We start from the raw sequence: 26,847 nt of genomic DNA, 5'->3' as shown, positions 1-26,847 counted from the left end.
CAACTATATTGATCAGCTCTTCATGCACTTCTCCTCTTTTGTTTCTTGCTCCTTGAGACTGTTGGACCGCAAGCAGAAAGATTTGGAGAACTATTGATTTTGAGCACTTGCATATTCAGTTTAAGCTTTACTTCTACTTCTTCCTGTTTTTAATGACATAAAACTGTACATTTCTTACATTGATCTTTAACATTTATTGTCGTTTTTTTTTTTCATTTCTGGAAAAGAAACACTGAAGGTAAACATTGCCTTTTTTCCCCAAAGTCAGAGTTGCACAAGGAAACATTAAAAATATTTCTTTTTGATTTCATTAAGTTCTCTTTCTGTTATACAAAATGTACATTTCACATTCACAAACGGAGAGGTTGAGAGGGAGCACAATGGTCACTTAAAACGTTTACCCAATAGGCTTCAAACTTCCTCTTGCTACAGAAAAAACCTCTTCTCATTGTCCCATGATGAACCCAATTAACTAAGTAGAAAAAAAAACAACAGCAGTAGTGACTATTTCACAATACAGCAACTTCAGAAAGGGAAACCCACAGCCTGGAGCTGTAAAGCTGAAGGGACAAAGTAAACTTTCAAATCTAAGAGCTTCCCGAACACACTGGTCTCTCCCATGTATTTACAAATGTAGTGGAACTAATAAAACCACCTTAGAGGACTTGTCCACGTTTCCCTACACCTCATAATTGAACCTGAGTTGATGTGCAGCAGTTGGGTGGCACAATAGGATGAGAAAAATAAATTATATAGTCATTCTTTGACATTCATCTAAGAGAAAAAGGCTTAATGACAGAAGGATGAACATTCAACGTATATTCAGACTTAATGTGTTGACAGTTCAAAACATCACTCTCTACTGTAAAGTCTGGCTGTTTGAAATATTGAACTGTGACAATTGCTAAGACAAAGCTCGGGTGGTGTCAGGACAGTTTGAACTTAAAAAGATCCACAAATAAAATCAGAGAAATAAAAAAAAACAGGCTTTCAATAAATAGATAACTAACTTGGTAACTGCCAAATAGCTTATTTGATGGAAAAACAGCAACAACAGGTACATAATAACGACATGTACTAGATTAAACATTTCTTTCATGGAATGTATAGGAGGAAAAAATGCACATACGATCTTCAGGTAAATGTAAATGACTGCTGCTTGGTGGAATGTAGATAGATAGAGAATTGTCGACTGCAGAAAAAAAAGAAGAAAAAAAGAGAAGATAAATAGCCATGCAACACAATGGCACATACATATGTGATCTAACAATGGCTTCCTCATCCTGGCACTGCACAGTTTCCACATGAGCATCTTTGGATTCAGTCAATCGCTTGTTTTATGAAACAAGGAGACGTATTCCCGCTTCGTAAGTCAAGTTTTACATTAAAGTAAACCAGTGCTACTCCAAAACTCTACATATCCACTTTAACAGCTTCTATAAAACACACAGTTTGTGTTTAATTTCATGCTGCCAATTGTTCTGACAGAAATATTTCCTCAACTTGGAATCAAACTTTTTTTCTAAAATGAACTTTTTTTACTGACTCTCTGAATTGACTCTACCTCTCATCTCCTTCATCTTAACTCAAAGCAGCTTGCTGGGCAGCGCAGCCTGTATGAATACAGAATAATAATGTAGGGAAGGGGTGTAAACACACACATGCACATCACTTTCTGAGGTCATTATGGAAGTCTCGACGGTCACTTTTCTGTCTGAAATCCGGTGACTGAACTCAAAAAGATGACAAATGTTTTTTTGTTTCATTCCCTTCCTTCATGATGAATCTTTATCCTATAGCTCTTCCACTAAATGTCTAATAATTCTAAAGGAAAAACAACCTCAAATATATGTATGCATGGTTTCTGCACGTTTACAAACAAATAACATTGTCACTAATTCTTCAATACGTTACAGAAACACAAATTCAGTCCATATAAAAAAAAACAAACAGCAGTGTAAAACATTGCACCATCACTCATGTTCCCAGGCCTACAATATGTCACTGCATGCACCGACACACAGTTAATAACTACATCCAAACACGGTACGTCGTTATTCCCAAATCTGCGGGTCAAGCATCTTCAGCTTGTAAAACATGCAAAACATGTTAAAGCAAAAGAAAGCTTAGCTTTTTTTTCTCTGTGAAATGTTGGTTCAGCTCAACTTTGATTGTATTTCATGATTTTTTTTTTCAAAGTTATGAATTTAATTCTCCTCCCTGCTGCAGGGAATACTTGCCTTTTCAACCTTCCATAGATCATCTCCTCGGTGAATGGTGTGGGTCAGCCTAAAGTGCATCTACACTGATGTCCAAGTCATTTAATCCAGTGTTGGGTGTTAGTTTTGTTTTTTTCATAGAGGAATTTATATAAGTTTTAAGGATATTTTTTGATATTTTTGAATTTCACTGCTTCTACTTTTCTCAATGTAGTTAGTTAGCATGTATATTATATTACCTTAAAGCTGCACTAATCAATATATTTATATAAACAATCAATCAAATGGCAATGTATAATGTGATAGGGTTCACTCATAGTGACAAATGCACAGAGAAGCTAGCACACCATTTTAGCGCCTTTTAGCTCTTTGTTTTGGTTTTATGTCCCCACAATTTTATTGTTTCAGTTCACTCTCACCGCTCTCATCTCCATTTTCAGCAAAGTAGCTCTGACACCTCCAGAAAATGATCTGACTTTGCACTTTCCCTCAGCTGCATGGAGCTTTTTGGCTTATTGTTTTGGTTTTTACGACCTGCCGCTTTAATGATTTGGTTCACTAACTGCAAACAACCAAATCCGCTGAAGTCCAACAGCTACTGGAACCATGTACTTAAATTAAAGACTAATTTCCAATGTTTACATCTTAAAACTCGACATCAGATTAAATGACTTGACACAGTGAACGTTTTTCTTGCTTGTACAGGTGTTGAATGATGGAGCAAGTTTGGATTAACCACATCAAAATTTGTTCAGAAACCTTTTTGTCAAACTACATCTCTGCAATTGATGCAGAGAGGCTCAGATTTCCCACTTGACAGTAAGAACTGATTCATGAAACATGTAAATTATACCCCTCAATGTTTCATGTGACATAAGATTTCAGCCACTCTGGGCTCTTACTGACCAAAAGCCTCCCGAAATGATGAACAGCAATGCAGGTTCCAGCCAAAATCTCAGTGCTACAATCAGTCTGTAATCTGTAAGCAGTTCTTCAACGAGTGAATCCTTCAAAGCCACACTGTGGCGAAACAGAAAACGCAGCTGACCTGTCAGCTTGGTCCACGGTCATGAGATGAAGGAGGTATTTTTTTTTTTATAAACAAGTTGACTGTACAGTATAAGGGAAGCAAAGGGAAATAAAAGAGAGGGGAGCCAAGTTTACAGCACTGCAAGAGAGGGAAGGAGAGGAAATAAAGAGGTCTTTTCTTCACTTTGGAAGAGCATTCAACCATTTCAGCTTTCACATGTCTACAGAAGTTCAGGACCAGTCAACCTCCATCATCCTGTTGAACATTAAAGATTGTTCATCATTGACTGCAGTTCCCCCGAGCAACCACATTTGGTGGCAGACCGATCCTGAACATCCACAGAGACATGAAATACCATCTAAATGTTCTACTTGACCTTCGTCCAAGTAAGAAAACAATTGTGCAAACGGCACCGGGGGAACTGAAAGGGGGATTCTGAGTTCAGGATTAATCCTGTTGGTTTAAGAGCCGAACAGGCCCTTCTGGTCCTCCTGGGCTCATCCTCAGGGCTGACGGTTGCCGTACATAAGCGGTATGATGAAGACCGAGATGTCATCTCCAGAGCCCAGGCGCTCGTTGGTAATCCTCCAGCCTCTGTCCCTCAGCACGCCGCGCGCTCGCATCACCAGGTCCTGTGCTGCCATCGTATACCTGGCCAACAGAGGGAACAGTGATGAAGCATTCAGTTCACACAGAGAGAAAGAGAGAAAGAAAGAAAGAGAGAAGGCATCCCACCTGTGGAGGTCATCAGGGTCACAGTTGGCTAGGAAGGTGGTGACGGCTTCAGCTACTTCCTGGTTGGAGAGGACGTCCCACAGGCCGTCGGTTCCCATCACCAGAACATCATCAGCCCCGTGCTCATACTGCGTCAGGTTATACACCTTCACCTGCAGGCCAAAACACAAAGGGTTTTAATCTAAAATACACTGATGGCTCAGATTTACACATTTCTCTTTTCACCACTGACATTCAGAAGTGCTCCCCCCCTTTTATCTTTAATAACCCATAAAAAATAATAATTTAATAATTTCATGTAAACATGAAAAATGTATAAAAAGAAGGGAAGAGAATAAAATGAGACTATTATTTGCATCATAAATATATACTGTATGTACTTCTGTTAATGCTCTACCATTGTCTACTGTCATTTAAAGTCTGTTATTGAATTCACACATTTATTTAACTATTGTTTTGTTCTCTGACATGTTTGATTTTATACCTTTTTATCTCGCTTGAAATGTGTGTTTTTGGAATTCTTGTATTTTTAACAGCGTATGTTTCTTTTTGGGGTGTGTATATAGTTTACAAGTTGTTTTTATTCAAGTATATCAAGGGTATTTTGTTACATGTCTACTTTTCTGAGCAGTAAATCCTTCAATCAAAGGAAATTTTCCATTTCAGAAGACAATAAAAACAAGCTTCGCCTTGACCTACTTTGCAATAAATAAGTACATAAAAATTGTTTTAAAAAGTGCAAGTAAACTAAACCAGTTTCATTTGATCAAAAAAAGCCAACATGTCAACAACAACCAATCAGAACTTCAAATTGTAACTTTACAAGTCAAAGATTTCTTTGAGCAGCTGGAAAGATCAAGTACATTCAGCTAAAGTGGCTCAAGTTTCACAGCCATAGTGAAATCTACACTGACCCAGCCCTCACATGTAACAATGCGTGGCATTCCCGCAACTCGATGAATTAAATGCAGCTTTCAGTCACTGAGAGCATCTCGAGAAACCAATCGACAGTCTTCAGCAAGAGGTGAGAGTAGTGTTTGTGAGAAAAAGACAGACACAGACGGAGACGCAAAGTGCTGAGAGGAGTTAAGTCTTTGGCGTGAACCTGCTATGAACCCGGGTATTAATGAATAAAAGATCAAGCAGAGAACTCTGGGAGGAAAAAAAATGCAAAACTTTATAAGACAAACTACATCAGGAGATGAAAGCGCTTTGAAACCAGTACCAGACAAACAGACAGGTGAGCTCAAGTTCCTCTGCTGCTGAGGACCTTGTTCAGACAAAGAGGCAGCAAAATGCTACTTTCACAGAGGGTTTGCAGATATGACAGCAGGAGAACTAGGGTAGGTCATGTGACGGGGCATTTTTCTTCTCATATAGGACAGAAATAACGAGAAAACGAGATGAAATAAGGAATGGACGAAAGACAGAAGAAGGAAAGATTGATTGAACATCTGATTTGAATCATTAAGCAATCAATATGTTGAGATTGTAATTGTACCAGCTACAGGAAACAACCCCGGTCCAGGAGTTAATGGGTTTAAGGAGATAGATGCCACGTTAGTCCAGAATCCCTCATGCATGGAAATCCTAGCATGACAAAATGAAGCACAGTCCAACCGCAGACGAAATTAATACCTACTGTATTTCTCCATGTGCTCTTAAATGGTGTGAGCACCAGAGAAGGGACAGCAAGTTTGTGATGTTCAGCTGAAACTACAGAGAGTGGAATCAAACCATTGCTGCCAAAATCTAACTGAACTGGTAAGGTAACTGAGCATTAAAAGTATGTCTAATAAAACAAGATGCTCATGAGTGCATGTCAGTTTCCTTTCAAAGGCATGATTCATTTGTAGTTAGGTGAACCTGAAATGACCCACATACAAAAAAAAAAGAAGTTACATTTCAAAGTGTATGCAGCCTTTTAAAGTAAAGTCAACTTAAGCTTAGTTTTCAAGTCTTCAGTTACTGGATGTGTCAGAAGGTTATATGCAGTGCTAGCTCTTACCTCGGGGCAACAGGAAAGGAACGGCTTGATGTAGATGTTGGAGTCGTGAACTTTGAGGTCGTGGTCACCGAGCCCGCGGGTCACACCAATGGTTGCCAACACCCGAGCCTGGAAAACATACAGTTAGATTTCCTACATGTTTTTATGTTTTTCTTAAAGGGGACATATGATGCTTTTTGTGATTTTCTGTCATTTATATGCTGTTATACTGTCGGATGTCTATGTTAAACATGGTCAAAAGTCCAATATTTGAGGTGAACACATGTTAAATGCTCCCTGAAAGTCAAAAGCCAAGGCTCCATTTGCAGAGTTACCTCTACTGACAAGCATCCGTCTGTTCAGTAGCCTTTGTTGCTAAGGTTTTTCCACAGGTTGTTTGGGTCGTCCACTCGTGTATTTCTGCTTGATTTTGGGTTTGAACATGTACGGATGTATATGAGAAGTTTCCATTTTGTGTAAAGAACAAGAAAAAGAAGAAAAATCCGATTACTATTGTTTGTTTATGTAGTCTCTGAGAGCTAACCAATCAGAGTAAAGTGGGGAGGGACCTTAAAGAGACAGGAGCTAAAATGGCCTGTTTCAGAAATAGGTTGAACTGAGCGGTTGCATAAAGGGCCACTAAAACATAAATAAAGAGTTTTTTGAAATGTAAATCATGAGAAGATATTCCAGTAGTACCCCAGAATAAAAATAAAGACCTGAAAATGTGCATGATATGTCCTCTTTAAAGAGAAACTTTTGGTATTTGGGACTGCTATGTAACTGAAAATGCGTTCAAATAGTAAATACTTACTACAGCCACCTTCACAGTCAGTTAGCTATCAATGAACATATGGATGTAAACATGGTGTCTGACAGTCTGACAGTAGCCATGATGGCGGTGTTTCAGCCTGTCATAATGTACGACATTGTGTGGGTGGTGGAGCTGGTGCTAATTGCTCACAGTACAGCGTGTTGCCATATAGCTACAGAATGCACTATGGGGGGGAATTGTACTCGGTGGTATATTAGTCTTATTCCAGAAATATAGTTGTCTCAATATCAAGTTGAAATATTGTCGGTGCAGTTTGATAAAAAGAAAATCTATGAAAACATAAGCAGTAAATTAGGTTATATTTGCCATAAAACTAAATAGCTAAACATCTTTAATTATCAAATTCTTTTTCAGTATTTTTCCACTTTTTCATGCCTGTGTGAAAACCCTTTGCTTTTTTCCCCCTTTTGAATTCAACAGCTATTCATCAGACAACAATGGCGCTGTGTGGTTGACAGATGCTGTTTTCCTTTCTGATGGAGATTCTTGTTATGTCTCTCTTTGCATCAAACTGAATTGATTGAAAATATGAGACAAACTGACATGACTGAGAGTTTTGAAGCGTGTTGTGCAATTTATTTGGTGGAGTGTGTTTTCAGTTTCGGTCTCTTCTTCTCATCTCTTTCCTGCTGTCCCAGTGGGGATTAACTTCACTTCTCAGAGAGACGACTGTCATCTCCCGAATGGTGTGTGTCTGTCTGAATGTCTGTGTGTGTGTGTGTTGTGTTAGATGTAGCTACTGGAGTGAAACAGATGGACCGCCTCCTTTCTCTAGCGTGTGCGCACATTGACACACATGCACAATGTGTTATTTGCACATCAGAGACCGAGTGTTCACCCACTGTCTGGGTGGCTGGCAGGCACTGTAGCGTGCGTCTGTGTGTCAGACTGACAATGTTGGAACAAGTGCTTTACTGTTTCCTCTTCAGTCTTGAATTCCAGAGCAGATACACACACTTTCTCTCTTTCTCTTTCTCTTACATACACACACACACACACACACACACACACACACACACACACACACACACACTTGCCTTTTTCCCTTCACCATATATTAGTGGAAACTTGAGATCTTCATCCTCAATTGTCTTATAGGCCCTGTGTGAGAGAAAAGAAAAATAGACCAAAAAGCAATGAATGTATCTTTTCTCTCTCTTCTTTCTTTCTGTCTGACACAAATATATACATTCTATGAAAGATAACTACGCAAGAGGAGTGAGATGAATATAATTAAAATAAATCAATCACATTAAAGGACAAATCTGCCTGACCACATTTGGGCCCCTTTTGTCTGTACCGGTGGGGAAATTCAACTGCAAACTTAATTTTTAATCTCATTCTAGCTAATGATTATTCTCAGATTTATATTTTGATGAAAATATTCAATAAAGCTGCACTAATTGATATTTTTTTCATTTCAAATGATGATAATGTGAGTCATTTGTAGTGACAAATGCACAGAGGATTATCACACAACTACCATTTTAGCAAGCGGAGCATTTTAGCGTCTTTAAGCTCTTTGCTTTGGTTTCACGGCGTGCAGCTTTAATGTTTTGTTTCCCACTCATCGCTCTTGTCTTCCTGGTTTCCCTTTTCTGCAAAATAGCTGTAATAAACCCACTATACTCTACCTGTCCAGTGCTCAGTGCCAGAAAGACAAAGTTAGCATCTAGCTGGTGAACACAGTGGATTATTTAACAGCTAAAGAGACTGATCTTTTTCTCTGGAGTTGGTGGAGACTAAAACAGAGTTAAAGAGAGAGTGAACATTGGACTTACATTCTTGCATTGCTAACATATTAGCCATATTAACTTTAATATAATTGGTTTTACAGTTATTTGGTTTCAGAACATCTTGCTAAAGGACTGCAGTTGAAAATTAGCCAGCAAGATAACACATTTACAGAAATGTTAATTAAAAAAGGTGACAAAACTGTATGTCAGTCTGTGTTTACACTTGTTCTGCTGCCCACAAGTGGCCAAAAAAAGAAAAAGAAACTTAAGGCTACTTTAAAGTTGCAATATACAACATTCAGCCACTAGATGTCGCGCTATAACACCAACATCTCAGACCAAATCAAAGGTGTTGGTTACTTAATAAAATTGGGGGTAAAAAAAAAGCCAACAACTCATGAGACTCAGATCAAACTGTCAAAATAGGCAGTGCTGATCAAATATGGATCAAGATTCTGTTACTGCATTGCCTTTTTCTCGCCTCAGTGTACTGTTTAGCTGTAATCTGAGAAAGTTTTTGATCCAGGCACCATTTTGGAAATCGACATGGAGGACAAGGAGGACATACATGCACTAACATACATGCACAGTCAATGCGGTTACCAAAACACAGAACACAGGTCGCCATTACTCCACTATGTCTTTACATAGCAAATAGTTGTTTGCTGACATCCAGTGAGGCTCAAAGTCATTTATTGGACCTTTAAGTTCATGAACATATGTAAATGCATAGGCTAATTTTCCTTGTGCTGTCATCCATTGTTAAAAGGTTCTAACTATTGAAACTATTGTCTCACTTCCATAAAACTGGGGGACTTTCCAGAGAAAAATGAAAAGCACTGGCTGAAATATCCAGACTTTTAGCCTCAAGTATGGAGCAAGTTCCAAATATAATGGATCCCACAATTCCCATAATACAACTTGACATCTCTAAGGTTGTGTTATGTTTTGAGACTTTAGAAAGCTCCAGAGCCACAGAAGACATTACCCAACTGTTTTCTTTTCTTTAATTTTCCCACAGTTTTTGATTTCGCTTGCGTCTTGTAACAAGCGAATCCCTCCTGAGTGCACACTGAACACTGAATTGCTACTGAAAAATGTAGTAGAGAGAAAGCACAGGGAGGGCGTAGATCTTAGAATACACAAGCAACACCCGAACAACAAAAAAATGAGTTCAGAAGTGCACAAATAGAGGCAGAAGATCTGAAAATGCACTTAGAAATGGAGCTTTGATGTCAGACTGAAAGACACTGATTTACTTAAACTTGCTAGATTAGACTTGGCGTCACCAGCCAGCGGAGAATATCAACAACTTCAAAAGGCTTCAAATCTGACCAGGGTTTGCTCCATCTGTCAGGCCGTGTCTCTCTCTCTTGCCATTTGTCTGTCTCAAAACTGAGACGTGTACTTTTCCTGACCCTAACATATAAAACTCTGTCTGTCTGGCTTTTTGCCTTTCCGTTAGCGCAGGAGAGGTAGAGATACAACTTCTTTAACCCAGCAGGCACCCTGCAATCTTCCCATCAAACTTTACAGCTCACAGATAGACAACAGTGAGTCACACACTGCACTCTTTTATCATACCTCTATTTCATAGGAGGTGTTGAAGGGCTGCCAAATGAAAGTGCAGGCTCATTATCAATATTGTACTAGATTGTGTTTCAGAGTTTAAATGATTTGATTAGAGATGAAACCATTAGTCAATTAAATGATTAGTAGATTGACGGAAAATTAATTGGCAACTATTTTGATAATTGAATAATTGTTTTTCAATTCAGGATTTTAAGCTTTTTTGTGTCATACATGATAGTAAACTGAATATCTTTAGATTGTTGTTCAGACAAAACATGACATTTGAAATTGAATTTTTCACGATTTCTTGACATTTTACAGACTTAAGGATTAATCGAGAAAATATAATTGACAGATTAATCAATAATGAAAATAAACCAAACCAACAATTTAAATAATTGTCACAATGCCACAAATTTGCTTATTCACGTTTCTCAAATGTGAGGATTTGCTGCTTTTCTCTGTTTTATATTGTTGTAAACTGAACATCTTTTAGTTTTTGACTGCTGGGAGAATAAAACAAGCTGTCTAAAAATGTCACTTCAGACTCTTGGAACTTGTGATTGGCATATTTCCTATTTTAAAAACTAAATGATTAAAACCACAGCTTTTACTTTGGCCTTTGAGGAGCTACATTCAGTAGGTAGTTAAGTATTGTTGTGGTAGCAGTACCAATCTTTTAAATGATACCCAGTCCTGCTGAGATGTGGATTAAATGACTTCAAACTACTTCCTGAGAAATGTAGTCCATACTGTACAGTGGCACATCTTGGCAGGCTCATATCTGCTCCCGAAGGGTGGTTTTATGGTTAAATTTACATCACACACCACAATACTCCCAAAGTATGCGTCTGTGTTTGTGTGTGTTTGTGTGTGTGTGTGTGTGTGTGTGTTTGTGTGTGTGTCAGTGAGAGTGAGTCAGAAAGTCAGTAAAAACACGTCTCATTACTGGCTTCAACTGCAGCCGCAGTAAAACAGCATGGTGTCTTGCTAACCCACATTGCACTGCACAAACTGTCCGGGACCATCTCTGCCGTATCATTATGTCATATCAGGTTAGGTTGCTCTCTCATTAGCTCTCTGCTGGTCTCTTCAGCTCTCACTGTGTAGAAGTGTGAGTGTAAGCAGCAGCAAAAGAGGGGAAATAAGACGGAGAAGCAGAGATACAAACCACAGTTTGATCAACAACTTCAAACTTTTTCAGATTTTGATTACTATTTCATTTGAGTTTTCATTTAAGGTCAAATTATAGCACGCATTTTGATGTTTGCTGGTGTGGAAAAGAAAGAAAATGAAAGAGACAGGGGGAGACTTACCACCCGTTCATGGTGAAGTCTCTGTAGAGCATCCTCTTGCCCACCTCCTTCCTCTGAACTCTCCTGGGAAATTCCAGGTGCGTGAACTCGTTTCCTAACAGGTGAGGCTGCATGAAACCCTGGAGGACAGACAAGGATGGTCATCATGTGGGTGACTTTCAGATTACATAAAACATTCTTCACTCAATTTAATTATTTTTTTGCTCTGTTACTTCACTCTGAAGCCCCGACTAATACTGGACATTTAAGGACAGTACAACTTGATATTTGAGCCTTAAAAAAATCTGATAATATGTCTGCTGACTTTAGTTATTTAACAAAACACACAAGATAAACATGCATTTGAATAGATTCCTTAAATTTGGTTATTGAAGAATTGTGACTAAACTGTGTAGTGGGTGGTTTATTTTACAGTTGTCAATGCTCTCTGATGGAAAAAACTATGTAATGAAAACACTAAATGAGCACAAACATATTTTTGGCATTTCTGTACTGCAATTTCTTGTTGTTTATTGGCTGAAATAAACACTGGTTTATAAGAGATAACCTGAAATCATGGGGTAATAATGGCCATGCTAATATACTGTACATATCTATATATCTATATATCTATATATATCTTTTACATTTTACATTATATGAAGCACAAAACAGATTAAAATGCTAACATTCTTCAATGGCTACTGTTGAGAGCCAGCAGAAGAAGATTGAAATTCAGTACTGAACTTTCTGACCCGAAGAGGCAACATCTGAGACATTTATTCAAGAAATCAAAAGGAATTGCAGAAACCTGATTCACTGTTTACTGCCACCGACTATAAAAAGGTCAATCACGGTCAACTATTCTTGGCTGACAAGCTCGGTGAGTGTCGGTTGATTTTGTGTCGTACGGCTCTAAAGGACATTGATGGACTTTCTGATTGTGTTGCTTGTAGTGAACACACAGCGAGAAACTGTGGCAGGAGATTAGGTAGGCTGGTATGGCTTCGTGTGACTAACCTTATCATAAATATTTGATAATATTAAGATTCAGATAACACTTGTTGCTGTTGTGCAACAAAACTACACTTTTGACTGAAGAGACATTTCTTGCATAGAAAATAGGATTTCTATATAAAAATCAATACAGAATTTTCTTACCAGGAACTGGAGTCGCTGCCGTTCTGACTCTGGTGTGAACTCTGTCGACATGGGAATGATCTCATTGTTTCTAATAATGATAGCCCTGCAGAGAGTAAGAAAAGGTAGAAATGTACAGTACACCCACCCTTACATTTAAGATAACGAGCAGCTCCAACTGTCTCTGCCCCGACATGTTGATGTACTGACATCATATGTCTTTGGGTCCCTCGGGGCCTTGCAGCTTAATATTACTACATCCTTCACAGACCCTTCTCATTTAGAAGCTCACACACCTGCTGTCACCTGCATTCCCAACATATAGTTTTCCAAGCAGGTACACCACGGTGAGAGCGGTACATCCTCCTGTGATGCTATAGCCGTGCTTCTCCCGCTCAATCTGGGCATCCTGGGAGAGACATAGACAGAGGCAAATGTAAATACTGTATATAGTCTGACCCTTTTCTATTCAATAGCGCTTATAAATATTCATAAATATGACTGCAAGACCCAGAAGAAGAAGAAAACTGAAGGAAAGTGAGCGAAAGGCAGACTGAGAAAATCTGATCAACTTTTCAGAGGGCGGTGTGGGCATCGTTGTAGACTATTGATCGGTTTAACCTGAACCTTTTATTTGACCACATGTCAGTAAACAAGGATTTGTGTTGCGCATGAATAATGTAGATGGAGATATGTGAGAAGGTTTGTGTGTCGACTTTGCATGTCCAGCGCGTACAGCCTAGAGCATTTTTCCGTCCATGTCATAACGCATATTTCTGTATTTGTTTCCTTTTATCCTTTTTCTGTCTCAAACCTTCTATGTCAGGAATATATTAACATTATTTTTTTTTTTTTTACATATTTTCACACAGACTTGCAGGCATATAAACAAACCCTGCAGACAGAGCTTTCTCTGCAGAGCAGCTCTCTCCTGCAGCCTTAAGATGGTTGACGTGTTTCTACAGGGGCCGCAGCTTTAACTGATGCAGCGATAATCTTCTACAAAGGATGTCCAATCAAGTGTAAGAGTGCTTCTTTTCACTTGGGGAAAGGGTGGTGAGGGGTTGATCTGAGAGGAGCTTCCTTAGTGATTTTTTTCCAGTCTTGGTATCACAGGGTGCAGCTTGACTGTTTTCCAGTGCCATCTAGTGGTAATATTGCACACACACTTGTAAAAACATTTCTTCTTAAAGCAAATTAGAAGAAACGTACAATACAATACAGTTATAAGGAAACACACCACTGGTAGGGATGAGAGAATCTTAATTATGACAGAGACATGTTTTTTTGGAGATCTGGTTATGAATGAAATGTGTTAGAATCAACTTATACAGAAGCATATTTTCCTGTATAATAAACTAAACATTAAGCTTTTAATTCAACAGAAACTTATTAGAGACATATTTAGTCAGATAATGCTTCTGTACTACACAGGGCAACAGAAATCTGAAGTCTGGGTACTGGTGTGCGGTTCATTGACAAGTAGCCAGGGGCCATGATTTCAGCTCAGACGCTTCCAATCTGTCTAAACAAACTCTAAAATGAGAAAGCCAAATGTTGTGGTCTGAAAATAATCTTTGTGTGCATCTTTTTTAAGTGTGTCTGCCTTCTTGTCCTCGGGTCAGTGCAAACACAACAGATATAACAGATACAGCGTTTGTTTATCTGCACTTGTTTGCACGTGTTGCATTTTCCTTCAGTAACTACATTTCCATATCTGCTTGGTTTCCATGTGAATACTTGCATGCCTGTTGATACTGCAGAAAAAACATATAATTTGACACATTGTGTATTCTAGTGCTCTTATTTCCTTCAAATAAGAAAGAAACCAGAAAATATTAAAAAATGCGTGACATTTTTTCAGTTTTCAAGTCCCTCAACTCATCACCAAAGTTGTGTTTCGTACCGAAGGTAATGTGTGTAAATTAACTTTACAGCTGTCAGGCAGTTAACAGATAAATCACAGAATGTTAGTTGGATATTTGTGGGTAGTGAACTGAAACAAGGTAAATACATGATGAATTCACTGTTAAAACTACTCATTGACAATCTTGTCTGATTAAATGAATCTACTGATCTACTATTTCTGTTCTGATATAAATCTATCTTTAGATAATTTAAACAAAAATGATGTGAAAAAATATTACTTGACTTGTGTAAAGCACTAATAACTAATGTCACTAATAACATTAATGAAGGTTCTGTTCCAATAAGTGTTGCTGTAAGCCAGTCCAGTGAGCCAGCAAGCACAATACAAGGACAGTCGGACTGGCTCATCTAAATGCAATGCAACCATCGTTAATGTTATTAATTTCACCTGTGCTTTTCCTGCTATAACATGTCACAGCAGCCTAAGTAAGTTAGGGTGGATATTTATTTTCACAGGATGGGACTTGGAACTGAGGGCAGAACAGTGTAGGTGGTAAAAATAGCGATGATGGGCTGATGACAGAATCACCTGTGACTGTAAAGTAAAACAAAGGATCCCTGCAGGAGGATAATGAACACCTTTCTGTAACCTCACAGCATTTGTGTTGTTCATATGACTATTTGGCTTATGATGATTTTGGAACAGTTTAGTCCTTGAGGGGTGGTGCCCATTTTCCATTTCTTTACGAGTGGCAGCAGCCGTTGTTATGTATAATTTTTTTTGGCTTCATGACATATCTGACTCACTGTCTGTCTGTCACTGCCAAATCAGTGTTTCCATGAGTGGATCTATAAGATGATCAGCAATCAGAACCATTATTATTTATTGTAGAGTCAAATTCACTAGTTCAACTGTTTCTTTTACTATGCATAAACAATCATTACAGACTTTTTCAGTGTTTAACTCCAGACAAACACAAGCATATATTTGTATAAACGTAAACCAAGTAGAAAAGCCCAAAATAAATTACTGACAAACTGTTGTTCTTATGACTAAATGGCTTAGAATGATTTTGGAACAGTTTAGTCCTTGAGGGGTGGTGCCCATTTTCCATGTCTTTACGAGTGACGGCAGCCATTGTTATAAATGTCAAAATATGTTGATAGTGGAAAAATCATCAAATGGGCAGAACAAGCACAAAACGTCTGTGTTCCAGTAAGGGCGGGCATCACTGAAAAAGACAAATAAATGACTTAAAATCACTGTATTACTACTGTCACAGCAGCCTAAGTAAGTTAAGGTGGATATTTATTTTCACAGGATGGGATTTGGAACTGAGGGCAGAACAGTGTAGGTGGTAAAAATACCGATGATGGGCTGATGCAGGAGGATAATGAACACCTTTCTGCAACCTCACAGCACATTTCCTCTAGATAACAGCGTCAGGCAAAATTCAACTAGAAATACCACTTTGTGGTTATATGCCTCCACCAACTAGTCAAATTGCAGTTTACATCCATGTTTGTCCAGACTCATAATTTTTGTACTGAGGACTTTGAAGGAATTTAATAAAAGGCGTTAAGTGTATTATCCTTGTATATGTTCACATGCTTGGCCAATAAAGCTGATTCTGATAGAACACAAAGTTGTAGCCATGACAGTAGACAAAGCTTGAGATATGGATGTTGCTGCAAAGAAGCTACAAATTCTAAAACATGGATGTTTCACACACATCTTCAACCCGGCAGCACAGAAGATCTATACAATCACCACAGTTTCAAGGTGGGCACCAAGATTAGTGTCACCAATTCAGTATCTGACCAAATGTGAAACAAGGTCACAATCTCCCCTTCTGTTTCTGAGTTATGGTGTTGAGTAATGGCCAGAAAAGACATGGAAAAATGTCACATGGAAAAATGTCACAAGGAAGTTGACCTTCGACCTTTTGGATATAAAATGTCATCACTTCATAATTTTATCCTATTTGACATTTGGGTCAAACTTTGTCATAATTAGTGTATGAATTCTTGAGTTATGGAAAAAAATGTGTTTTGTGAGGTCACAGCGACCTTTGACCACCAAAATCAAATCAATTCATCCTTCAGTCCAAGTGGACGTTTGTGCCAAAAAAGTAATTGCATGTGTCTCTCACCATCTCTTTGAAGGCGTTCTCTATGGCTCCTATCACCAGGCTCTCGTGCTGGATCTTCTTCTCGGTGAAGAAGCGAGGGGGAGGCGGGGTGCTGCACGGGGAACCCGGCGCGCCCGTGGCACCCCGCAGTGAGGCGGCTCGAGTCAGGGCGCGGTGAGGGCCTGGGGTGTTTCCCTGGAGGTAGGGGTTGTTGTCGGGCTCCTCCCCCATGATGGTGGGGGGCAGGGAGGCCAGGTTACGCAGGATCTCGATGACGGCCTGGAGCTGACAGGCGATGTGGTGCTGCAGCAGGCGGGAAGCGACAACTGCCGCACCTGAACCGGCATGGCCGTCGAACAAGGCCCAGTAGTGGAATACCAGTCCCTCACTGTCCTGCAGACACACATATACAAAATACGCATATGTTGATTACACATCAAGAGGCAACAGCACACAGTAACAAAGCAAATTCACAAACATAATCACATTCAAACACAATCCTGACCAAAAAGATAAAGGGATTATCATTTTTTTTGGCTTCAGGACATATCTGACCCACCGTCTGTCTGTCACTGCCAGATCAGTGTTTCCATGAGTGGATCTATAAGATGATCAGCAATCAGAGCCATTATTATTTATTGTATTTATTGAGTCAAATTCACTAGTTCAACTGTTTCTTGCCTCTGTTACAAAGAGGCTGTAATGTTTTGTGTTCCAGTAAGGGCAGGATGACCTAAAATCACTGTACTACTACTAATATGAGTCAGTGTAGACACAAAATGATCCTACAGCCCTCTTCATTACAAACACTGTAAAAATAAAATGTTTCTGTAATTTCCTGAAAATTTGTACAACCAGAAAAAAAGGGAAGAAAGCTCTGGATTGACCTCATAATAGATGTGAGTCATCTCTGAGAGCAGATCTTTAGGAGGAAACATCATGACTCATCCTGTCCAATAGTGTGTGTGGGTGCTACAGAGGTCAAATCTTTTCTCTGTAGGGAAGAACAGGCCAAGCCCCACATATCTGTGTCACTGTACACTCTGCTCTCCTGGCAACACACATTCTTTGTCAACTAAAGTTCAGTTTTTTCCAGCTGAACTTCCAACTAAGGCTTGCAAATACCAACCTTTACATAACTGAGTGCAGTTCATTTCTTTTGGTCTGAAGCAAAGTGAAAAAGTTCACTTCAGTTTATTTAATATTTAGTTTTTTTGCATTCTGTTCTGTTAAAATAGCACCAGGATGTAGTGACTGAAATCACATGAACTCACAATTATATTTATCTTATATCTGGACCTTCTGAAACAATTCCCTGAAAGACTTCAGCTCAAGCTTTCCCATGCAGCGCAGAGGGTGTAACTTTAACAAAAATTTCCCTAGCTATTGGAATGACCTCATTCCTTAGTTACAAATGACATGACTGCTTCCACTGGGCCTAGACCCACTCTCATTTGGCCCAATCAATTTTCTATGACAGAAAACCAAATTGAAGGTAAAATTTCTTTGGAAGTGACGTAGTGAAACTGACGCACTGAACTGAAATATTCTTAACTTTGATCTTAATCATTTATCATACAATATGAACTCCTGGGATTGATGAAACCTGCCTTCTTATGAGGTGACTTTTCCTTGAACTTTCCTTCTTATAGATGTTTTGTTTTTCGCATGATGGATCATCCGCAATGAATGTCAGAAACTCAGTCACATTGTCAGCTATGGTTGAGTTTGTCAACTAAATTTACTCTTAAACAGGAACTTTATTTCAAAACACTTAAGTAGCAAATGTCAAATTATATAACAGTTCAGTGATGCAAAAGGCCATTCTCTTGAAAAGGACACACCTAGAACTAAACCAATCAAGAGAAAATTAGGCCATTCTGATTGAATTGTCATTTTTCAAGGATATACATTTTGGTTATAGGAGACTGTGATGGACATTTTCTTATATTTTAATAGATTAAATAATTGATTGAGAAAAAAATCTGAAGATTATTCAGTAATGAAAAAATTCATAGCTAGACACATCATTCAGCCCTCACTCTTTGTACTTTTTTTTCAAAATGTGCCAAAACCAAACACACTAACGCAAAAGATTCCACATGGTGTGAACGTACACTGTGACTGTCGGCTACTGATAAGCTAGTTAGGTCACAGCTCTCTGTGTGTGCCTGTGAACAAAGCTGGTTCTAAATGCATCATGCATGTACACTGTACAGCCTTTGTGCCTATATGAAGGCATTCAATCAAGTGTGTATTTGTGTACTCTCTTACCTCCCCCAGCTTGCTGTGCTCCATGCGGAGCCCCAGGCCCTCTCCGTTGGGCAGGGAGTTGCGTCTCTTGGCGGTGGGCGTCTTGCTGGGCGTGGAGGGGGGGCAGTAGCTCATTGGCCTCCTTCTCGCCACTACCACCTCACAGCATGCCTGGTCCTCATTCAGCGCACTCTTACCAGCATTAATCACCCTGCAGGAGGAAGGAGGGGGTAATGGAGGGTTAGATGGACATGATAAATACAGGCTGAGTCATAATTTAGGCTTTGCTTGGTAACTTATCTACAGCCATTCAGAAGTCTTGTTATATAAAAATCATATTTAGCAACAGACTTTTTTTCCTCTATGGCGAGTAAAATTTTGCTACAAGTAACAGATGCACCCCTTGCTGGGATTTACCAGTCTGACAGCTGTGGTCTGGAACGAGCGGTTGAATGAAAGCCGACATCAGATGCTTTTTGTTGGATGAAACGTTACTGGAGTCTTTCATAGTTATTAGGGCTCACTGCAGGATCACAACAATTAGTCAGAGCCACAGCCTGAGGTTTGTATCTGTGAACCCAACGAAGCAGCTGGCTTTGTATGTTTCCTGTTCCTGATGAAGATCAAATAGGAGAGCTTGTTTGTGGTACTGCTCTCCTGATGCATCGGGACAGTCGCTTCTGGGTGAACTGGAAGTCTTTGTTTCTCTATGACTGTACATACAGGCCCAAAGCTATGTGCGTGCAGCCTTACTCGGCTTTATTTGTGCCTTATTTAAAAAAGCAGACCGCAGAGAGAGACCAAGACATGTAACCCACTAACAATTGGGGACAGCTCCACAATGACTGTGGTTTGGAATCTACTCCAATACTTTGGAGTAGATTGTTATTATTGGACTAGTCCAGACTTGTTTTAAATTAAAACATGTAATTATAGGTGGATAAAACCCCCAAAATTACCAAGGACATGACCTTGATATCCGCAAACGTAGATGTCACTCTGACATTTCTACTTATTGAGAAAAGTTCTACATCCTAAATTTGACACAAAGGTTTTCTGGGTTAAAGCAAACAAATCCTTAATCTGCAGCACTAACTTGTTACTGGCCATCTTAAAAAGGTCATTATACAGTAAACCCACTGAATGATAGCTAATGATTGCTAACGCAACTGAGCTACCAATAAATGGTGAAAAAAAAGTGAGATTATGGAGACAGCTCCGATAAGACCGCCAAGTCTGACAGACGTCTCTGGAGGGTGTTGCGAATGCGTGAGTTGAGAAAATGGAAAGACTATTTATAGACACAGACTGTAGGTTGTTTTCTGCTGGGCCACATCATTGTTGGTTCTTAGCCTCAAATGCTTGTTAACCTCATATAGAAAGAGAAAGAGGGACAGTCATAGAGAAAAAGAAACAGCTAATCAAACACAGAGAGACTACACAGATGTGAGTATATGCATTATAATAGCATGAATATATAGTATGTTTAAGTACATATATGTATGTATGTGTTTCTTTGACCTTACAGGTAAGGACTGTTAAGATTTGTCAATGTCTGGTTTATGTATGTTCCATTTTTTGGTGTCATGGAGGCTCCAACTAACAATTAATTTCATTTTCAATCAATCTGACAATTGTTTTCTTTATTAATTGTTCATATGTCCAGAAATCGTTAAATTGCTAAAATGCTGATCATGGTTTCCCCACCTGACGTCCTCCAGTGTCTTCCTTTGTCCAGAACAACAGTCCATAACCCAAAGATACTCAGTTTACTGTCATAGAAGACTATTAAACCACAAACTATTCACATTTGAGAAGCAGAGAATTTGGCTTTAAAAAACGACGAATCAGCTATCAAAATAGTTGGCCATTGAGTAATCGTTGCAACTCTAGCAGTCATGTTTTTTTTACGTTGCCACAAATACTTTTGTTTGCAATGATGGCCAACACCCATTCAATATTTTAATCTGAAAAACAGACAAAGAAAAAGAATCGCACAGTGAGTGAAAGAAAGAGAAAGCTGTCTGTTGCACCTGTCCTTGATACTACCTGGGTTTCAAAAAGGAGAAGGACTTTGTATTTGAAAGCGTAAAGCTGTAAAAAGCCCTCTCAAGCTGATTTTCCTTTTGTTTTTATTCTTATCTGACACAAGACATTTACAGTACATGTTGATGGATGAGCTGTAAAACCTCAAGCTGTGTCCTCTCCAAAATCTGTATAAAAAGCAGAATCCCTTGAGCCTCCGAAACATGAACGTGTGTCCTACATACGGTATCAAGGGAGCTGCTGAGCTAAGACAGACACTACTTTGGTTAAAACTTGTCATTTACCATACATGCATTGTATAAAAGCCATTATGTCCAGAAGGGCTGATTGTCACTGTGATTACCCAGCTCTGCTTTCAAACCTAATGCTTTACCACTGCACCCATAATTACAGTAGAAAATGCCCTCTGAGTTATAACAGCCATAAAACGCTCCTGACGCATCGACCACTTTTGAGCTTGTTGATACGCAGACATCCAGCCTTTGTCTGCTTCATCTAATCAGCTGTCAACAAACACAGTAATGTGATGACCTGTGTGCGTGTTATGAACATACGCTGCTAATTTTATACGTTTATGTGAAAAAAAAAAAAAAAAAACAGGTTTACATGCACTTTTGAACCCTGAATGTAAAAACTATCAGCAAAATCAATCCTCACCCTTCATGACTACAATGCATTCAACTCAATAATCGTATTATGTTACGGTGTTTCATGGAAGGTGCAGCTGGTGCCATTGTGTTTGTATGTGAGTGACTGAAAGTACCCTTACAACCAATCTAGTCATTATATTTCCCTGCCAATTAAATTTTTGTTTCATTTCAAACAATTAGCTTTCCTCCCATTAGGCACAAAACCTAATTTTCCCCTCCATTGTCAGACATCTAATGCCCTCTTTGTTTCTCTACCCTCTGCAACAGATTCTGGGCCAGACATCGGCCCCGAGGATGTAATTACTATTTGGTGAGGCACAATGGTTGAAAGCTTTTGCCTCTGTTTAACTCTGTACATGAAAGGAACAATAATAGCAACACATTCAGCTTATACTGAAACAGTCTAAATTCAGTACTTTGTCATGCGGATTTCGGTCAGTATAGCACAACACCCGACCGTTGATAAATACAAGGGCAAAATGGGAGAGTTTGAATGGATGGAATGGATGGTTTATATAACAAATATATGTAGTCCTAATGGGACTGTGAGGCACTAAAAATCAATAAATATCTGTGTCTTACAGCAGCAGAACGCATTTAGTCTTACAGATCTTCAGAGTTTCGTAATTACACAAGAAATACAAGCTCAAAGCACTTCTGGCACAATTATGACCTTTTTGGCAAGCACAAAAGATTTGACTAAATGACTGATTCATCTTGGCCTTTCCTTTGTTGCAAAACAAGAGTCAACAACCATGCTAGCAGCTCTGTGAGGCTGTAAATGCAAAAATACTGATGCTAGCAAGATAGCATGGTCACAATCAGGGGTGTCATTTTTTTTTTTTTTTTTTGAGGGGGAACAGTAGGACATTGATCTTCACAACAAACCAAGTTGTTACCAGTAATTATCTGCTTTGGCTTCTATGTTTATGATTCACGTGCCCTCCCATCAGTAACTATCTAGAACTAGAAATGAATGACACTTTTTACAGTCCGTTCTCACTCCCAACTCATCACATACCGAAGCCTGGTCAGGACCACTTGGTACCCCTTTAGCGTCATTTTCAACGTGCAGTATAGTCCGATAGGCTTCTATAGAATTCTTTGTACTCCCAATGCTACATGTAATGTAAACATAGGCTCTTCCGGTCTGACTTTCTGACTTGGTGGCAGGCATTTAGAATAACTATATAGAAATAGCCAGTCTTCTTGCTGATGGTCTTGTTCGCTTATGCGGGTCATACAAAGGCATTCTTTCATAACCAGTTAAAAGTTCCTTGTAGTAACTTTAAGTAAAAACAGCTAACAAACACGTAACTAATGTTTTTACTTAGCGTTATGCTATTTAGCTATTGAGACTGTGAACTCTTTAGGACACATTTCAGTGCTGCATTTGTTTTGACAAAACAATAATTTAGCTGCTAATAATAGCAAAGGACAACAAGCTAACACTAATGTTGATGTGGGATATAGTTAAAACGACTGATGCTAAAATCACTGTGTGTAGCAGGCAGAGTTCAATGCAAATAAAAACATACAGAAAAACGACTTTTGTTTAACACTCACTAAAAACACTTATGAAAACAGAATGGAACAATTTCTAACCCCATCCAATCTCAAATATTTGAGGGGGCACGGCGCCTCTGGTCAGAATGCTAACATGCTGATGTTTATCAGGTATAATGATCATCAAATTTATCATCTACTTAATTTAGCGTGTTAGCTAATATTTGCTAATTAGCATTAAGCAGCTGAGGCTGAAGGTAATGCCATTAGTTTTGCAAGTATTTGGCCATGAAACAATGTTTTGCTTCTTGTCTACAGTTGAACGTTTGAGCTTCACTGTGCAGAATGATGTATGTGTAGAGTTTGACACTAGAAAGCTGTTTTCACATTCATCTGCTGAAAATGGAAAGTTTCTCTGTGCTCCCTCTGTAGATATAAAGGGCTCATTCTAAGGTAACAAGAACACAATGATTTTTATTTTTAGGTGATTATACACTAATGAAAACATACTTATGAATATTATATTCCCTTTCTGCCAAGTTCGTTCCGCTAGATGCCACTAAATTCTACACACTGCACCTTTAAAAACATGTCTGGAGGGGATCTTTAAGTGATCATAAAAAGTTATTACAATTCATTCTGAGGCAGACATAAATATGTTTACAAAATTTCATGGCAATCCATCCAATAGTTGTTGAGATATTTCAGTCTGGGCCAAAGTGGTGGTCCGACAGGCATCACCAACTGTAGAGCTGCTATCCTGCTGTTTTGTTGTAACAAGTGTAGAATGAGGTTAGGTGTGAGGTAGGAGAGGTGAGAGCCAAAGCGGCTGCTGTAATGACAACACAGGAGGCTTTAATTACAGATAAATGCTGATACGAGCTGTACTCATTAACCACACCGGCCCCAAAGAGACACTTCATGCCTGCTCTGAGTATCTGTGTGTGTGTGTGTGTGTGTGAGACAGAAAAAGAAAAAAGTGTCCTTGCAGACATAGCTATTGAGGAATATCTCTCCCTCGGAATATTTTCCAGATGTCTCTAATTTTCTCAGTATTATTCTATTACGATCCAGTGGGCGAGAGTAGATATTCCTAAAAAAGAATTAATCACTGTGAGAGGAAAATCTTACAGGAGTCAGCAAATCTTACCCAAAAATAGGAATGATGAATATGATGATGTTTTTCATGAACTGATGGTGCATTATTGAGCTTGTTAGGACAATGCAATGGGTGGAACGATAACGATAAAATTAAGAAAGCCAGTACGTAGTTTCACAGCTATCTAGAAACTAACTGTTAGACAATGGTTCATTAACAAAGTATCTACACTCACATCCTGCTCTTATCCTTGAATAATGTGATAGTTATTCTTTAGTTAGCATTGAGTTCCTGATTTGTTCCTTCATTCACAAGAAAATGTTAAGCAAACACACTACTGGTATCAGGGTGGAGAGTGAGATTGTGTTTTTTGTGTTCAAGTGTTTAAAGACATGTGGGTTGCCAAGTGTTGTGATTTCTTTTTCTCTCCAGAACAAACATGAGCGGCAAGTTAGTACAAAATATATTCATCAGCTCAAGTCAATCTGTCTCTGTATCAGGTTCCTGTGATGCTTTGTTTAACTACTGATAGGGCCTTTCATCAGTATTTAAAAAGAAATTTCCTGCTTATTTATTGTACTTAGGGTGGTGACGCAGCAGATTAGATTTTTACTTGAGAAAACATGAACATCAACATGACGGGAAATGTAAAAAGGCCCATAAACTTTCTCTGTCAAGTTGAAATCAGGAGCTTCGTGCTGCACAGTGTAGCACTCCAGCAACATCATCATCATTAAGGCTGCATTCACACCAAATCCAGAAATGTGTGAAAAACGGCAGTCCTCCCGTTCATTTGAATGGGGGCGGTGCATTTACGCTACGGGAGGGGCTGAGCAAAAAAACGCAGTGGTTGTCTGGCAAGAAGTTCAGTCGGAGTCAACTTTTGTCAAAATGCAACCCGACATGCGGTAGCCGATCATGTAAGCCAGTGATCAGACTGAAAATGATGGGAAGAAGAACCTTGTTTACCATGTAGCACTCCACTGTTTACCAAGCAACTGTCAAGATGGAAGAGAGACTTGCCGCTGTGATGATCTTTCCAGAGCTGTACAACCCTGCCACGAGGGAGTACAAAGACATTAATCGTCATGCACTCGCTTGGCGTTGTATCGCTCTTCAAGTTGGGATTTCTGGTTAGTATTTCTACTTGTGCTACTATCAGCATGGCTAGCAAATGCTAGCAGCATGAATGACCAAAACACAATGGAGTGTAACAATATGTTACCATCTACTCACTCAATTTGGCCTTGTGCACCAGTTTTAAACCCATCGTAATGATAGGCCTTGCATCCTGGTTATTATTATTATTATTATTGTTATTATAAGTTCATATTATAGTTTATTAAAATTTACGACATGACATCACACAAATAGGCCATGTAGTGATGCGCCAACACCTCCGCACAACCCTGCAGGGAAGTGCCACATTGCTGGATTTGGTGTGAATGCAGCCCAAGCCATTAGAGGTGCATTTTCTCAAGCTATCTATTTGATATTACATTTTTTTTAAAATACTGACCATGCCACAAGTCTGGACACTTATAAAACTATTTCTGCACACTCAACCAGGCAGATTTGAGCAGCACACTGTGGAAAGCTGCTATGCTGCGCTTGTAAATGAGTTAGTATTTGTAGAATCAGCAAATCTTCAGTGTTCTGGGTTTCTGTGCGTTTTTAATATCAGATTTGTGTATCTGAATATAAGAGCGCAGATGTCTTTCTGCTACGTTGATGCTGTCAGACCCTGCAATGAAATGCATACAGTTGAGTAGGATTTCATTTCATTCCCTCAACAAACAGCGGCAAACTTTCAGAACCGCAACGGGTGTCAAAAACTAGTCAGGAAAGCTGAGCCACAATGTGAGTTTGCATCTTTTTGAACTGGATCTGGAGGCTGTTGACATACAACCTCTCACTGAGACACAGTTAGCCATGAATAGAGCACAGCTGTAGACCAAATATCCAGATGCTGCAGGTAGAAGGTGCATCATCCTCTTGCATGTGAAACCCAGCTTGGGCTCTCGCAATTTGAATGTGATTTAGAGCTTGGAGGGTGCATGCAAAAGCCATGTTGGAGATGGATGGATGTAGGAGGTCACAACAGGTGCAGCTTTTGTTCCAAGTCTTTTCATGTAAGTGGGACCCAAGTGTGCAGGTGTAACGCCCTTATTTCAAGCTGAGGAAGCGCAAATCAGTGAAATAAACAGTTGTGATGAACACCTGCAAGTACTTGGGCCTTCATAAGACTGAACGCAGATGCTTCACATTTAATGCCACCGTGATGGCACAGCAGTCGCTTTGAGAGCCGCTGCCGCCGGGTTACTTACTCAGCGTATCCGGTGGCCCAAGGTAATCTTCTGGTTTCCTTCAGGATGAGGATGGGCCGGGCTATGTGGTCCGCGGAGCACTCGATCTCATCCGGAGACAGTCCAAGGAACTCGGGTCTCATATATGGGAATTTCAGCGGAAGCTCCGAGCCGGGGTTGCCCCCTGCACCGGAGCTGCCACCGGCCATGATTCCACCCATGAACCCGGCCACGGCGGACTTGACCCGTGTGAGCATGTTGGTGGCGCGTCGCGGCGGGGCGTCCGTCGGCCGGTGCGCGGCGCCGCGGCTCCCTTTGCCCGGATTCCCCCCCAGCTCGGCCGCGCTGGTCGACGACAGGCTCAATGGAGAACAAGAGGCGGCGGCGGAGGATGAAGAGGAGGAGGAGGAGGAGGAAGAGGAGGAGGAGGAGGAGAC

At 39.6% G+C, this 26,847-nt stretch overlaps 1 protein-coding gene across 2 annotated transcripts; it reads right to left on the bottom strand.

The window, feature by feature from the left end:
• Positions 1-145: 145 nt before the first annotated feature.
• Positions 146-26,667, bottom strand: LOC121890879 (protein phosphatase 1H-like). 2 transcript variants are annotated; one of them, XM_042403494.1, is made up of 10 exons: positions 26,432-26,667; positions 18,825-19,014; positions 16,572-16,943; positions 12,846-12,958; positions 12,571-12,655; positions 11,431-11,549; positions 7,844-7,907; positions 5,993-6,100; positions 3,985-4,136; positions 146-3,900 (listed from the first exon to the last, which is right to left on the bottom strand). In XM_042403494.1, the coding sequence occupies exons 1-10, from the start codon at positions 26,665-26,667 to the stop codon at positions 3,753-3,755; spliced, it is 1,587 nt and encodes a 528-aa protein (XP_042259428.1). In that variant the 3' UTR covers positions 146-3,752. The 2 variants fall into 2 exon arrangements, with proteins under 2 accessions (XP_042259428.1, XP_042259429.1); XM_042403495.1 differs by lacking the exon at positions 26,432-26,667 and adding an exon at positions 19,221-19,380.
• Positions 26,668-26,847: the final 180 nt, after the last annotated feature.

Source organism: Thunnus maccoyii, chromosome 23 (assembly GCF_910596095.1).
Source record: "Thunnus maccoyii chromosome 23, fThuMac1.1, whole genome shotgun sequence".
NCBI classification, from domain to species: domain Eukaryota; kingdom Metazoa; phylum Chordata; class Actinopteri; order Scombriformes; family Scombridae; genus Thunnus; species Thunnus maccoyii.
This window is presented reverse-complemented; position numbering and strand designations above follow the sequence as displayed.